Source organism: Jaculus jaculus, chromosome 15 (assembly GCF_020740685.1).
Source record: "Jaculus jaculus isolate mJacJac1 chromosome 15, mJacJac1.mat.Y.cur, whole genome shotgun sequence".
Taxonomy (NCBI): domain Eukaryota; kingdom Metazoa; phylum Chordata; class Mammalia; order Rodentia; family Dipodidae; genus Jaculus; species Jaculus jaculus.
In genome coordinates this window covers 62,676,938-62,694,602 of record NC_059116.1, presented here as the reverse complement: position 1 = coordinate 62,694,602, position 17,665 = coordinate 62,676,938, and the positions used below count along the sequence as shown (strand labels likewise).

The 17,665-nt window shown below is 38.5% G+C and overlaps 1 protein-coding gene across 2 annotated transcripts in view; it reads right to left on the bottom strand.

Moving 5' to 3' along the window:
• Positions 1-10,674: 10,674 nt before the first annotated feature.
• Trdmt1 (tRNA aspartic acid methyltransferase 1) overlaps positions 10,675-17,665 on the bottom strand; it is a 57,362-nt gene continuing 50,371 nt past the window's right edge. For both annotated transcript variants that reach the window (XM_004662354.2, XM_045135325.1), the window contains one exon: positions 10,675-11,228. In XM_004662354.2, the coding sequence (XP_004662411.1) occupies positions 11,128-11,228 (101 nt within the window). In that variant the 3' untranslated portion in view covers positions 10,675-11,127. The remainder of the gene's footprint in view (positions 11,229-17,665) is intronic.

Genomic DNA, 17,665 nt, shown 5'->3' with positions numbered 1-17,665 from the left:
CATGTGCACATGCGTGTGTGGAGGCTGTGTGTGCCATCATCAGAACCATTCACCCTTTTGAGATAGGATCTTGAGCTCATTGGCCTGCAGCTTACTGGTTGTGGCAGACTAGCTGGCCAGTTAGCCTCAGGGCTCCTTCAGTCCCCCTCCCCAGCACTGGGATTCCTGGTTCACACTGCCAAACTAGGCACTTTTACTGGGATTCTAGGCATAAAACTCAGGTCCTGATGCTTGTGAGGCAAACATTAAGCTGTCTGCAAAGTCCCCAATTCCTGTCTTTGATAAGCCATTATATTTTTGTGTCAAGAAATATAAATTATGAGTTGAAATATTTCTGGTGAATGCTGTACAATCCTTATATAATTCTAGTATCTGATATATCATAGTATTGTTATCCTTTGAGTATACTTACTTGTCCAAACTGTGATAATCCCTGTTGTAGAACAGGTGACTATATGATACTCATGATGCTTTATCCATTATGCTAGAAGACAGTCCTATCTTTGTTGTTGCTATTGCTATTAGTTTTGTGAGACAGGGTCTCACTGTGTAATCCAGGCTAGCCTGGAATGATGTAGACCAGGTTTCCCTCAAATTTGCAATCCTCCTGACTCAGCATACCAAGGGCTGAGATTACAAGCATGCACCGCCGCCCCCACATCCAGGACCTATTTTAATCTTTTATTTTAAGTGTCAGTCTGTGATCACCACAAAGGTCCAAACTTACATTTTTGTGCTTTGTGATTCAATGGTGATTTAGTTCTGAGAGCCTTCTCTGGATGCATCAGAAGCCATCTGGTCCTGCTAGGGTTCCCAAGAGTTCTTTGGTGGTACTGTTTTAAAGGGAAGTTGAAGTTTCCCTGGGCCAGACCATTCTGGTGCCCCTGATAAAAGAGTCCATGACTCATAGTATTGACAATATCCTAGGTCAGGAACTCCTGTGACGGCGATTCGCTGAGGAGTGTCCTGGGATGGTTACTCATGACCAGGTAGAAGGAGTCTCAGGCCTAGCAGGGAAGTAGAATGTTTGCCTAGATGTCTGTCAGTGGGGCTTTGTTTACACTATGTTGCTGGTGCTTGCAGCAAGATGCAGCTCTGTCTGGCGTGGGAATAAGCCTCCCCTGGGCTGCTTCTGTTGCTGAGTTGTACACTGGGACCACCAGCACTGGGCCACCTTCTGCAGAGGGGACAAGAGGACATCTCGCCACTGTGGTATTCCTCTACTCTTGAAGTACCAACCTAGGCTGTGTTTCTTTCCTCATCTTGCAGAGTTCATCCAATGGAGAACTCTGTTGTATAACTGTTATTCAGAGTTTAAAATTGCACTAAGGAGGAATAAGGAGAAATAAGGGCATGCTCTCTTGTCAAGAGCAGAAATCAAAATGTGGCAATGTGGCATTTTAAAATATTTTTCTATCATCTTCACAATTTCCCTAAACTAAAGCTAAAGCTCATCCTGGAACTTATTTTTATAATCATGTTTCCAGACATGAGTGAATCTGGCTACCCTTCTGAAGTGGGAAGGAATGGCAGCCATCAACACCCAGGGCTCAGAAGAGGGTGTCATGTCACTATTTCACTGCAGTGTTGGTATCAACTACAGCGCATTCCATTCAACAAATAGTTATTAAGTACTTACTACTAGATACATAGTGGGAAAAAAGTGGTAAAATACTTTTTGTTGTCATGGCAGTTTATATTCTCAAAAACAAAGCAATTTTTTTCATTAAGACCAACTCAAGTCATAGCAGTTTCCTCATCTTACTGGTCACTCATTTCTAGGATTAATACCCAAATATCAAATGCTACTAATAACTAATACTCAAGGAGTATCAGCTCCTAGTAGATAGTATCATTTTTTTTCTTGCGAGAAATTTAACTATATTTTTATAAGTAATGAAGCAAGTAAAGTGCATCTATTTTATTAAAAGTAACATTCATATAGATTGATCCACAGGCTAAATTCGATTAAATGTTCATGTTTAGCCAAGCACACTAACTGCTTGCAAATATACATGCATGGTTTGAGATTATAAAATGGTATTTTATCATTTTTCTAAACACAAATCATTTTTTAATCAGATGCAGCTTGTCTCAGAAGGTCACTTTATTAAAAGATGATTGATGGGATACTTCATGGAAAACAATGTGAAAGGGAAAATGCCTTATGAGATTTGAATTTGGGAGGCTGGTAGATTAGCAACACTATAAAGAGAATTGCTGAAGTCATAAATAGAACTGATTCTAGAATGAAAGGTGTTCAGTTTTTCCTAAATGTAATGTGACAGCAAACACCCAAGTGAAAATGCTCTGGTATGAAGATACTAGAAATATGAGACCAGAGGTCATCAGCAAAGGGGAAGAAGTTATAGCACAGAATGAGAATCTCAGAAAAGTGGCCTAAGCAGTGAAGGGTAGAGACACCTGAGGATTGACTCTCCAGGGACAGTTATAGTCCAGCTCCAAACACACCCCTCCCTCTCTCCACCCTTTAGGTGATCTCATCTGATTATAGAGCCAGTCTAGCTAAACAACCATGTCCACTCACAATTCATCTTCCCAGATAGGCACAGACACAAACATGAAAAAAAAAAAAAAACACATTACAGAGCAAACCTTGACACACACATGCTATATGCAAGCAAAGAAAGGAGCCCACTGGTAAGGCTATAAGGAAGAAGGTCCTATGGGAAAATGAACCTCTCTTCTAGTTTTTGTGCAACATTCTAGGCTTGTATTTTAGAAAAAAAAAGATTTTGGAAAGTTTTAGGAATCAACCATGCTGTTCTTAAAGTAGTGCCCTATAACTATTAGATGTGGCTGAAATTAATACTCAGGGACTTGGGGAGATTGCTCAGCAATTAAAGGCACTTGCTTGCAAAGCCTGCTGGCCTGGATTCAAGTACTCAGTTACACACTTAAAGCCAGACAGGCATTTGTAGTAACAAGAGACCAGGTATTGCAGGCACATGCATGTACATATGCAGGTACATACATACATATATACATAGGACTTATAACCTATGACAAATATAAAACAAGTTTATTTGAGAACATGGGGAATAATAAGAAGGCAAAACAGCATTTTACATACTTTTATTTCTTGAATAAATACATTTAAAGATGAGGACAAGAGAGGGCAATGGGGTAGTGAATATGATCAAAGTACTTTAAATGCATGTACCAGAATGACACAATGAAACTGATAACTGGGTGCTATTACTATGTGCTTTAGAGAAAGCAGTCCCCAAGCAGGGCACTACTCTAGAGCACGGTCACCTCCTCTGTCCAGCTCTACTTTCTGTCCTTTCAATTCTTTATGATTAACTGAAGCACAAAAATGTTAAGTATAAAATTCCATAAATAATTCATGAAAAAGAAAACCAGAGGGAAAATACCCAGTGCATGTTCCTTACTTAGGAAGTGGCCCTCTCCTCAAAGGCCAGAAGACGTTTAGAATCCACAGACAGTAGGTCCATGTACACAGGGTCTTACTCAGCACAAACAAAATCAGTTCTAAACTAGATGCAACAAATAAAACTTATGAGCAATAGTCAAAGAGATTAGGCTATTTTGAAGAAATTTCAATGCATTTCCAGGATAATAAGACATTAGAATTTAGCTTAATTCCCAAATATCTTATTTATTAACTATTATAGAGGTTGTCATAATCAAGTTATAGTTATAACTGAGAATTAAATACTTTTGTAAGTAAAATTAAAAACAAAATATTTAAAAGAAATGATCATGTCTCAGTAAAATGCATACATCGTAAGATTCCTAAAATTCCAAATAGGCTATTTGATAAAGTTGCTAAAGAGTTTCTCTGCTGACTAGGTTGAGATGTTGAATTTTGACCCATATGTGAATTGAGTTCTCTTTGGACACCACCCAATGTTGTTTGAGCTTCTCCCTGGGGTGTTTGTGGAGGTTTTAACTATGCGGTTCTGCTTACTTAGTAACTATCTGCTCAAGGACAGCTTCATATCAGGCATCCCTAAGAACAAACTCCTCTCCCCACAGAGGGTGGATTGCCTAAGACTCATTGTTTCTCCTTCCTAAAGATGTTGAAATTCTGGATGCCACAGTTGATCCTATTTTAACAGCACAGATCAATATTGATAGGACTTCTAAAAGAACTAACATTCATTTTCAGATATCTGGTATGTGTCACATGAGGTTTAGCATTGAGGTCACACAGCCTATAATATTCATTAATAAGAATTTTCTCTAAATGATCATGAATTTTATAGTTCTGTGTGGTATAAAGAATATTTTGGGCCAGGCATGTTGGTACATGCCTTAAATCTCAGCACTTGGGAGGAAGAGGTAGGTAGATCATTGTGATTTAGAGGTCAGCCTGGGACTACACTGATGAGTTCCAGGTCAGGCTGGGCTAAAAAAGAAAAAAAAGAATATTTTGCTTTATTCTTCAGCTAAATTGGCCAGAATAAATGGACATCAAATTGAGAAAAAAAATCAAATCACAAAATAGTGATATAATTTAGATTATGAAGCATACATCTTAAAATAAAATAGCCTACAAGCCCCAAAGAGAAAAACAGAAATGCTAAGGAAAAGATGCTTTTAAATATAAATCTTGAAGTATCAGTAGCAGAGAAAGAATGCCACAAGGGAAAATGGCACAGACAGGCTGAGTATCAGAATCTGAAGTTGGAGAACTTGTGGAAGATTTTTCCTGCCCTTTAGTAAAATATGTTGAAGGGTACTCCCACATGAAATCTTATAGGCTTATGCAGACATGTGATGGTTCATGAATGAGAAGATGACCAAAAGATTCCAGTCAGGAAGCAACCATGACAAAGGTTTGCAGCACACCAGCTGTGGGCAGTGAGCACTGGGAGGAAAAGATTAACTAGTATAGAGCAGTCCAAAGGCCATCTTCAAAAATAATATAATCACAGGCTGGGAGAAAACTGCTGAGACTGACCCTCACTCAAAGTCCAAAGCCAGAACATCAAGTAGTGGTGGCTTAAAATAGTTCCAAGTCGAAGAGCAAATTACCACTTAAACCTCTTGCTTTCTTCAGTCCTCCCTTCCTTTATGCTAGAGATTAAACCCAGGTGGTGAGCATGTACAGCCCAGGCTCTGACATTAAAGTATAGCCCCACTCCCAAGGTAAACTTGTGTTCATTAACAAAAGCAGCCCAGGAAGGCATACTTTAACCACTTTGCCCATGTAAGCTTAGAATTAGGTCCTTGAGTTTATCTTGGCTGATGTGGAAACCTCTGGACTAATTCTACATTGTGATAACTTCATAAAGAAGACCCAGTTACTGAAGTTTGATCAGTTATACAATAATTGGTACTCATTCATTATTTAGCATTGCCAAAGCTAGAACTAAACCAGTTTTATTTGCCCTTAGCTGTGTCTCTTCCTATTCAGAAGTCTTCAACCTAGTCACTGCTGATGTGAACCAGATTGAAATTTAAACTGAATACAACTCAGTGTTTCTCATAGAATCTGACCCTTTACCCATGCACTCACCCCAACACCACACATCATTGCCTAGCAGGAAGGGAGCCAGTTGGGCAACTGAGAAGCTTCTCAAACAAATGAATGAATTCTTGTCTTTAAAAAGTAAGCCATTGCCAAAACACTTGATTACCTGCCAGAGCTAAAAGGCAAGACCCTATTGCTGAAGACACCACAGGCTACGACCACAGGACATCAGAACACCATGCTGAAACCTAAAGGCAATCTGGACTCCCTCCTACCTAGCCTTCATCATGAGAGCCTTATGGGAGCTGCTGGAAGAAAACAGACACCAGCAGCATGAATAAGCAGGGGACCCTGCAGACTGTGAAATCAACCAGCCAGAAAAGAAGCACGCACTTGTGCGATAGTGGCACAGCCCCTGAGGGTGACCAACTGTTCTCTGATTGAACACTAGGCCTGCCCAGTGGGAGCAACCTCATATCTGGCACTGGACACCAAGTCAGATTCCCATAGTCAGGAAACTCAGACTTCAAAGAGATGTCCTCTCTGCTCTCTGGAGAAGAGTGGGCTTGCACATCAAAAATCTCAAATAACTTTGCACACCCCCTTTAACCCAACCAGCTCTCATGCTTAGTTGCACAATCTGCTTTGTTTTACAGATGGTAAAGAAAACAGAGAAGAATTGAGATCCACTGATAAGACAAGATGGCCAACTGCTCACCATGAGACTTGCCATCTCTTCCACATGTGTCAGAGCCCAGGAGAACTTGCAGTGGAAGTAGTGCCATGAACACTGACCTTACTGCTAACCTGACAAACCAGCTTGAGGGTGATGGTGGAAGTCATGGTGATCAAGCAATACCTGTCAAAGCAGATATCCAGAAGCTACAGAGAACTCAACACTAAATCAGACTGCCAACAGACTTGCCATGGCTCAGGGAACATTGTGGAATAAGGAGCAGACAGAAAGGTTGTTAAAAGCCACTGGGTGTTTGGGGAATAGCTTGAGGCAAGGTATCGTATTAGGACTTTTGGTCCCGCAGTGAATCCCAGAACTCCACTAAAGAGGGCCCCAGGAAAATAGGAACATGGGAGAGGGGATATGAATATAATCTGTTAAAAAAAAAAAAAAACTCAGAAAAGAAGTTGGATCATTTCAAGCAAAGGTCTATCTCAGTATTTCACAGTGCTGACTAGCCCTTAATCATTTATAATTTTAACCATAGTTTTGCTTCAGTAAAAAGCTGTCATGATTGAAGGAAGATGGCAGTGGGGGATGTTTTCTCACCTTGCAAAGCACAGCTCACTGTGCTGTTCTGATTAAATAGCTAGAAGAGTCCTTTGCAGAAGGGCAAGGGGACTTATTCCTTCCCTTCTGTCATCTGGCTTTCCTGCTTGCTACTAAAGAAATTGAGGCTCTCAACTCAGCGATGACTACGCATCATCTCATCTTCCATACTACTTTCCAACACAAATCATCTTGTTTGTATTAGTTTGTTTTTATTGAGTTTTTAAAAGCATGCTAAAATTATGAGGTAAGGTAATAAATTACCTCAGAATTAATAACACATTCTTTAAAAGATTATAGGTGGTGTACAAGAAAGAATAAAAAATCTATTTACTGCTAGGAAAGGCAGAGATTTTATTACACAGGTTTAAAATGGTGAGGCTTTATTTTCCAAGACGTTAAACAAATGTATTAGCACATATATAAGAATCTCCAGTGCAAGTTTTATGCAGGTTATTAACTGTAGCATGTCCTATTCAATGAAACATTTTCCAGTCAATTATGCATAGACTGGTAGATGCACAAATAAACCACCTTCTTGCACATACATCCTTAAATAACTTAAAATTTTCATAAACCCTTGTTTAGTTTTATAAGCAAATGTCCTCCTAGGCCTTTCAAATGTGATGCACTGCAACTCAGTATTTATTTGCTATATTGCTCAATGAGACATAGGACACTATCGTTACAACATAATTATATCATAGTATAATTAAACTATAAACTGTTTTATAGATAAAGAACCTTTCATCAGTGAAAAGAGTCTGCATAAAAGTGTGCAGAAATGATTTCAGGTTTTCAGTAAAGCCTATGAGACTTGTAACCAGGTTTACCTTTAAGTATATTTATGAGATGCAGATGGTGACTGCTAAAACATATGTGTTGGGTTATAGCTTTTCAATACCCACACTCTTACCTATGAGTTCTGAAATGGTGGTACTTTAAATTTCAGCAAAATATACATGATGAAAAGTTGGTCATTTCAACTATTTTTAAGGGTGCATTCAGTGGCATTTGGTACAGTTGCATGGTTGTGCAACCATCACCCACCACCATCCACCTCCAGAACTCTCCCATCACTTCCAACAGAAACCCTGTCCCAACTAATTGAATGTCCTATTCTCTCTCTCCCAACCCCTGGAAAATGCTTGACCCTTCCTGTTGTCTCATATAAGTGGAATTATGGAGTATTTGTCCTACTGTAACTGGATTATTTCACTTAGCATAATGCCTGGAGGCTCCACCAGGATCTGGCAAGTTTCACAGATTCACTCCTGTTGAATGCTGACTCCTGGTCCACTGAATGTTGGCAGTGCATGTTGTTTATCTGTTTATCTGCTGATGGCATCAATATTTTGGGTACTTCAACCTTTGAGCTGTGATGAATACTGGTGTACATTTATCTGTTCAAGTCCTGCTTTCAATTCTCTGCACATGTCTACTTAGAAGTGTTGGGTTATTTGGTAACTTTGTCTAGTGTTCTTTTGGAACTTATATACTATTTTCCATAGCAGCTTTATTATTTTTTATTACACTACTAAGTCAGAAGGTGCTAATTTCTCTACATAGGAATGATAAAAATATACAGACAGATATGGAATACATACTTGTAGTCCCAGCACTCAAGAGGCAAAGGCAGGAAGATTGCGAGTTTTAAGTTAGCCTGAAATACACAGGGAGTTTAGGCCATTCTAGGACACACACACACACAAAAACACACATCACACATATATATGTGTGTAGACACACACACACACACAAACACACGTCATGTACATATAAGTGTGTATACACACACACAAACACACGTCACATATATATGTGTGTACACACACACACACACACACAAACACACGTCACATATATATATGTGTGTATACACACACACACACACACACACACACATATATATTAGAAATTTTGAGATCTTGTTTCTTTTCATTTCTCATTACCACTTGCTATATTATTGAAATCCAAAAATGGACTTAAAGTACTTAGGCTGATCATAAACCCTACTTCCTGAGAGTTTCTGACAAGGAGACAGAAAAAAAAAAAAAAAAGAAAAGCTAATTCAGGGTACATATCACCACAAACAAAACCAGGAAGAGGGATTAATAATATATAAAGTAGGATCATAGTGAAAGAGAAATCGGAGAAAGCTAGCTTCTTTGAGGCAGTGTCAGTTAGGATAAGAGGCCCAGACAGCCACATCTACCCCACCCTGGCGTGGATGGAATTCATGTCTGACTGAGACTCATCTACAACAGCGACAGTGGCCCCTTGCGACTCACAGTCTAGGACAACCCAAGTGGGCTGGCCCTGGATCCTGGCCCCTCTTTGAACCTACAAACCAATAGGTCTTCGCCTTTACATACCTGACACTGATGGAAGAATACATTTTCAGTGGACTTTAAAGGCTGTTCTCAGCCTTCCTTTGCTCTTTCTGTATCCCTTGCTCTGCTCTGTGATCTCTGCAATCTCCACTTGCATATCTTGTGAGTAGCTTCCCCTCTCACCCAGCCCACTGGGGAGGGGTGGCAGCAGAATACTGCTTCTGGGTCTGGGTAGTTTTTCTGCTTGCTTCTGCTTTATACTCTGGAATAACTTCTCACTTTAATTACATGTATGATTTTCCTCTGGTCAGTGAATCTATCACATGTGTATTTCCTTTATACTCTAGATCTACCATATGCATACTTTCTCCAACTCTGGACCCAATAACTGTGATTTCTCTAAACTCAGTGTGACCATGGGCATAATTTTCTTTAAAACACATTTCTCACTGCCCAACACTCCTAACTTTCTTCCATGGGGAAGGTCAAAATGGATGCTGTGCCTTCCATACATGATTCTTCTAAATCTCTCTACATAGGTCTTATCTCCCACATGCTTTTGGCTTTGCTCCAGCCTCTGTCCCTAAAGACCTCCATTTCTCTAAGAAGACTCATAGACTGTGCTGTGCCTTCCACATGAATGAGCTTCTCTTACCTTCCACATGCTCATAACTCTGTTTAGGCCTTCTTCCTAAATCCCAACTTCCCTTAAATAAATCCCGCAATTTGTGATTCCTCCCTAAATAAACTTATTAATTCATAATTTATACTTCTTAAGTCCATTTTAATCAATTCTCTGTTAAAAACAGGACAGGGGCCGGGAGTGGTGGCTCATTCCTTTAATCCCAGCACTAGGGAGGCAGAGGTAGGAGGATCGCCATGAATTCAAGGCCACTCTGAGACTACATAGTGAATTCCAGGTCAGCCTGGACTAGAGTGACACCTCACCTTGAAAAAATAAAAATAAAAAAATAAAAAAAGCACAGGACTCAAAATTGGGGCTCATAAACTTAAGGGATACCTACTAAACCCCAAAATCCTGCATCATAGGCCAGTTTTACCCCCCAAATCTAAATGTCACCTTATATTCTTATAAGGAAATGACAAAATTAATCCTAAAACTGAGATGGCAAAAAAGGAAATAAGAAAAACAAAACCCTCTGATAATAGCAAACTAAAGGAAGTATGCACCAGTGAAGATGGGACAATGAGTTTTGTCCTTCAGATTAAGATTAAAGATAATTAGATAATGCATCCTACATTTCCTGAGTTCTTTTGATAAAGATATATAAGAATTTAGGAATATTTTTTCTAATATATTTAGGTTATTATTTAAGTTGAATGATGAAATTTGGCTTAAGGTATATTTACCTGTCTAAGAAAGATTGCAATTATGTAAAATATTACATAGGCTAGAATTAGAATCAGGTCAGAATTAAATGTAATTAACAAAAAAAAATAGTAAGATTCAAAGAAAACCTTTTAAAAATAACATGCAGGGCTGGAGAGATAATTTAGGGGTTAAGGGCCTTGCCTGTTAAGGTGCCTGCCTGTACAGCCTAAGGTTCTATTGCTCAGGACCCATGTAAGCCAGATGCACATGTTGGCTCATTTGTCTGGAGTTCATTTGTAGTGACTAGAGGCCCTGGCATACCCATCTCTTTCTCTCGTTCTAATAAATAAATAAAAACTTAATATTTTCAACATACAAAGGATCATTATATTATACCTGTTATACGTTATAAAATATTCATGTATATATAAAAATTCACATACTTAAATTTGTCTATACCATATATTATAAAAAGTATGTTAAATACATATTTAAATGCTTCACAAAAATATATTTCCATAAAGCAAACAAGTAATTTGCAGTTTATAAAGTGGAGCAAAATAAATTTTAGAAAACAATTTGACATGTGTTCATGATAAGTACCAAATTATCCAAAGAATGATTTAATTTAATTTATCTAAATTAGTTTAAAAATAGAATTTCTACATGGAAATGATAAAACACTGTAACATACTGCACAGATATTTCAAAATTATTCACATAGAATTTTGATTAGTTTAGCTACTACATGCACATTGAGACTATTTCCAAGTAGACGATAGCGCTGCTTCACAGTTATCTTCTCTGGAAATCCTAGAAAAGAGAGGAAATCATTTATAAGGTGATCACTTATAATTATAATCTCTCAAGGTATAGGCACCCTTTAGTTAGGACACAATGGTCATTTCATAAATGCAGTTATGGACTGCTTAATAATTATTCAGTCAATGAAGGACTTTGTGGATGATGGAGTGCTTATCCCACTCTATCACCTAGTGACACTGTGATATATTTTGTGTAAGTACACTCTATTTTGTTCACATGGGTATCAAACTACATGAGGCCACATTTCTCAGAATATATACTCATTACTAAGAGACAAAGAACTATAAATTGCTATTGTTTCCATTAAGTTTTACTAGTAAATAAAAATTTGGAACCCAAATTATTATATAGCATTACATTACATTGCCTAGATAATTAGATATCATCATTATTATATTAGGTAGAATCATATGTGTATGTGTATCCACAGAACTCACAGAAATCCATGTGTTAATCAACTTTACAAAAAGTGATGGCTCCAACTTATTTCAGTTATTTCTTTTATTTAACAACAGTTTTATGGAGTTATGATTCAAATATATTTCAACTTTTATTCACCCTTGATTCCTAAATTTCAACCATTAAAAGTCTATACTTCAGTAGTATTTAGAATAGACAATTGTTCAAATGTCTTCATTAATTCTAGAACAATTTAATTACTTCAAAAAATTCTAGTATCCATGAACAGTCCTTACCTATTTCCCATCCTTGCTCCTGAATCACTTTTTGCAACTATGGATTTGGTTATTGTAAACATTTCATATAAATGGACCTATGTAATGTTATCTTTTATGCTTGGCTCTTTTTCAGCAGCACACTGTTTAAGTTTGCTTCACATTGTAGGATATTACAGTACCCACTTCTGAACATTGGACAGATATTATTCTATTTTTAACAAAAAGACGATATTTGAATTATCTACTCATTCACGAATACATATTTTAGTTTGTGGCTGCTTCTGCCTGTTGTGAACATTCGTGCATATGTTTTTATGTGGGTGTACATTTTTTCAGTTTCTTTTCTTTTGCAGAGAATAAAGTGTTTCCTTCTTTAAATTTTTTTTTTATTAAGATCATACTTTCTAGGGATACGTCATGTGTTGATGCCATCTTTTCCGTCCTCTCTGCCCATTCTCTTGGACACATAAAAAAGAATTAAATTGCTGAGTGATACAATTATCTCTGTTTACTGTGTGTGAAGATTAATACTGTTTTCAAAGCAACCACTACATTTTACAACCCCACAAGCAGTTTACAAGAGTACTAAGTTCTATAGTGGTTTGTTAAAATCATTTTAGTAGTTAGGAAGGTGTGTTTCATTGTGGCTTGATTTACATTTCTCTAATAGCTGATGATGCTGGACATTTTTTTCATATGCTCTGTGCCATCTGTCTTTTAAAAATCTTATTTAAGAGGGGGGGGGTTAGAAACAGATATAAAGAGAGAATGGGCATAGTAGGGCCTTCAGCCACTACAAACAAACTCCAGATGCATGTACTTGAGCATCTGGCTTACATGGGTCCTGGGAAATCGAACCTGAGTCCTTTGGCTTTGTAAGCAAGCACCTTAACTACTAAGCCATCTCTTCAGTCCCTGTCTATCTTTTTTAGAGAGATGTATATTAAAGTTATTTGTACATTCATAAGTTGGATATTTTCCTTTTTATTGTTAACTTGTAAGTTTTTATACATTCTGCATCTGTCTCGTATTCATATTCTGCTTCCACAAATTTATTTTTCCTTGTGACTTTTATTCACATTCAGAACACTTTGGCATAACAAGTAAAGCAGAAGATGATTAGACAAGATTAAAAAAATAGAGCACTAAGAATAGTAAAATTTTATATGGTCATAAGGAGCAGAAGGAAAAGTTGCTTCATCAGGCCTAAAATGCATTAGAATAATAGCAATTATGAGAATGTTCTCATCTCAGCTGATTATTCTAAAGTAGATATTCTAAAGACTGTAAAGACAGTACCATAAGCAACCACATTATAAATTTCAAAAATTTAGTTAGCTCAAAAACTACAAAATAAAAAGAGGTACATATGTACCTACAAATGATCAATTGTTTTGAGGCAGAGTCTTACTCTGGCCCGGGCTGGCCTGGAACTCACAGGATAGGGATTCTCCAATTTCAACCTTCTGGGTTCTAAAATTATAGGCATAAACTACCAAATAAGCTTTAAACCATCATAAGGATGATGTTTTATAGCATTGAGATTAGTTAGAAGGGAAGAAAAGTTATAAACAAATTTGTAAAAATTATGTGTATGTGGATCTGTGGGTACCTTACATAGATATTGAAGTCTTAGAAAACCTTGTGTTTAAGTTAATAGGTAACTTTTTTTTTTTTTTATTAGTTTTGTACTTCTGGACTTCCTGGGCAGCTATAGAGTTAGGACTTTGTCTTCCTCCCTATCTTTACTTTTGCTCCTGAGCTGTCCTGTTGGAGATCCTCTAATCCTAGGTAAGTTCTGGCTTCTGTGCCCTTGGACCCCCCCTATCTTTCTTTTGGAGACCTTTTTAAACATTTTCCCCCTCTACTTATGGAACTCTTACAGGGAAGAACAGAGGCCTCTAACTGATAAGAACGTACCTTTTCGCAAGAGGAAAAAAAAAATCTATAAAAAATCAACCCCTTCCCTGTCCCTAATTCTTAACTAAACTGCATTTTAACTCCTACATTTGAAAAAGACAGTCAAGTCCAGCCAGCCATGGTGGGTGCAACCTATAACCCCAGCTACTGGGGAGGCTAAGACAAGATGTGCATGTGTTCATGACATGCCTTGAGAGAGGGTTCACGGTCAGCATGGACAACCTAGAGAGACCCTATCTCAAAATGAAAAAAAGAGAAGGGCTGGGAATGTAGCTCAGTGTAGTATACTTGAGGCCCTAGGTTCATCACCAATGCAAGAAGAAAAAGTTAATAAGAATAGAGGAAAAAGTTATCCCCACAAGACCTAATATGGGGTGACCAGGATCAGACCTCTGACAGCATAAAAATGAGTAGGAAAAGGGCTCTATTAATGTAATAGACAACTTCAGGTTGGCTGAGATGAACTAATAGATCAGGCACAGTTATGGAAAAAGGGATTTATTGAAGCTTACAGATCCAAGGGAAGTTCCATAATGGCAGAAAAAGCTGGCCTGCATAACGTTAACCAAGGAAGTAAAAGATCTATACAACGAAAATATAAAAACTCTCAAAAAAGAAATTGAGGAGGACTTGAAACGATGGAAAGACCTCCCATGCTCCTGAATAGGCAGAATTAACATTGTGAAGATGACAATCTTACCAAAGGCAATATATAGATTTAACGCAATTCCAATTAAAATCCCTACAGTGTTCTTCACAGACATAGAAAAAATGATCTCAAATTTCATATGGAAAGGCAGAAGGCCTCGCATATCCAAACATATCCTCAGCAAAAGAAATACCTCTGGTGGCATCACCATACCTGATATAAAGTTATACTACAAAGCCATAGTAATAAAAACAGCATGGTACTGGCATAAAAACAGGAGTATAGACCAATGGAATAGTCTTGAGGACCCGGATTTTGGGCCAAGCAACTATAGCTACTTGATATTCGACAAAGGCCCAAACAATATAGACTGGAAAAAAGATAGCATCTTCAACAAATGGTGCTGGACAAACTGGATAACCACATGCAGGAAACTAAAACTTGATCCACACATTTCACCATGCACAACACTCAAATCCAAATGGATCAAAGACCTCAACATAAGACCAGAAACTCGAAAACTACTGGAAGAAAATTTAGGAAGTACCTTCCATGATATAGGAATGGAAAAAGACTTCCTGAATAAAACCCCAGTGGCTCAAGTTCTTAAACAGTCACTCAATCATTGGGATCATATGAAGCTGAAGAGTTTCTTTACAGACAAGCATATAATAAGCAAAGCCAATAGAATACCCACAGAATGGGAGAAAATATTTGTAGGTTATCCAACTGATAGAGGCCTTATCTCTAGAATTTACAAAGAACTCAAAAGTCTAAACAATAAGAAGACAAATACCCCACTCACAAAATGGGGCACAGAGTTAAACAGGCAATTCACAGAGGAAGAAATACAAATGGCAAACACACACCTAAGAAAATGTTCATCATCCCTAATCATCAGAGAAATGCAAATTAAAACAACTATGAGATTCCACCTTACCCCAATAAGGATGGCCAACATCAAAAGGTCAAATGAAAATAAATGCTAGCGAGGATGTGGAGAAGCAGGGACACTCATTCGCTGTTGGTGGGAATGCAGGATGGTACAACCACTTTGGAAATCAATATGGAGACTTCTGAAAAAGCTGACTATAGAAATACCAACAGACCCAGTTATACCATTACTGGGCATGTACCCTAAAACCTTCAAACCAAAAGCCAGAGAGATTTGCTCAACCATGTTTGTAGCAGCTCAATTCGTAATAGCTAAAAGCTGGAATCAACCCAGATGTCCATCATTAGAAGAATGGATAACAAAGATGTGGTATATCTACACAATGGAATTCTATACAGCAGTAAGAAAAAACGACATAAAGAAATTTGAGGAAAAATGGTTGAACCTGGAACAGATCATTCTCAGTGAACTTACCCAATCACAGAAAAAAAATCGACACATAGTCTCACTCATCTGCCACACCTAAACTGAATCTGCCCAAGATGCCTTACATACCCAGCAAGCACCTCATAGACTAGACAATAAGATGGATGGGAGGGCGGGGAGGGAATCAAAGAGTGGAAAACAGTAATCTGGACCCAAACGGCAATGGTACCATAAAATTCTACTTCCTAAAAGACAGACCAAATGGCTGAACCTTCACTAGACCCTTACAGGAAACACCTGAACCACAAGACACTGGAGAGGGTAGGATCAAGACTGACCTAAATCTCCTACATCTTCCCTCCCTCCCTCTCCCCCTCTCCCCTCTATCTCTCTCCTCTCTAACTCTTGTATATTAGTTATCTTTTTCCTCAATTTCTTAGTGACACTGACCTGTAACCCCCACTTCCAGCTTGGGCCTACCATCCACAATGAGCTTTTGATCAGAGAAACCTACAAGGTTTCCCAAAACAATGACAGACTTCTGTCAGAGTACTTGATGACCCACCAAAGGCCAGTGATAAGACCCTATTGCTGAAGACTCCATACACAGCTGACGCGTAAAATGGAATGACATGGCTGGAAGCCAGGAGAGAGTCAGTCCCCAGACAGTCAGCGTGTCTAGTGCCAGAAGGCGCTACATAGGCGACTGGGGGAAATGACCAAGATCTGTCCAAGCAACACATTGTTTAACCTAATTAGCAACAAATAACCGGATGTGATACCCACACAAATGCAATAGTGGTACACAGCCATGGTGAGGAATCAATTGCTCTTGATTTGGCTAACTGATCCACTCAGTGGTACTAGACCCTTAGCTGGAGCTGGGAAACAAGTCAGAACCATACCCAAACACAAGCCCACTCTACAATATCAAGCTACCATCAATCACGGGGTATAAGAGGGCCTACACCTATCAAACTGTCTATCAAAAAAGTAAGTGTTATCTCAATTTTCCGGGTGCTAACTTACTCTCCGTTGGAGAATCTGCTTCTCTTTTCCAGATAGATGCAGATCCTAAGAAGAGAGATGCCTCAACATACCTCAAAAGGGGCCCAACTGAAACTAAGGACAACTGGTGAAATAAGCAAGGGTGATGTTTTCCTGTGAACTGGATACCAGCACAAAGGGGAAGGAGACCAACGCAGAGAAAAATCAACTCCTACCAAATCAGAGAGCCAAAGCCTCAGAGGTCCCCAACACCTCAGCACTGAAGCAGACCAAAAATGAACCCAACATGGCTCAGGGAAATCTTGCGGAAGAGGGGGCGGAAAGAATGTCAGAGTTACATGTTGGGTCATGATTTGCAGAGACATTTATCATACTAATAACTGGGGGCTATCTCCACAATGCACGACCCATTTTCATCAACAAGGAGGGTCTAATGGGAGGGGGTAGATCACAGATGAGCCTAAATAATGGTACCAAACTGCCTGTATTCACGGAAATGAAAACTAATAAATTAAATTAAAAAAAAAAAAAGCTGGCCTGCTTTCACAGGTCCAAGCAGAGAGAGATAAGCACAAGACTAAAAGCCAAAAGCCACACAGAACAGCACACTTCAGGAACTCCTGCTCAGCACACTTTGTGTATCTTTAGATTGAAATCTCAAACCCACCACTACACCTTAAGATCCGCCCAGTGACACCCCCTCCAGTCAGGTGGCTGCAGATACAAACTACAAACTGATAAAACATTGAATATGTATTGAGGGCCATCAATTCAAACTACCACAATTAGCAACCATATGAGGGCATTGCAAGGAATTGACAATGTGCCTCTCTGCCTGTACAAGATGACC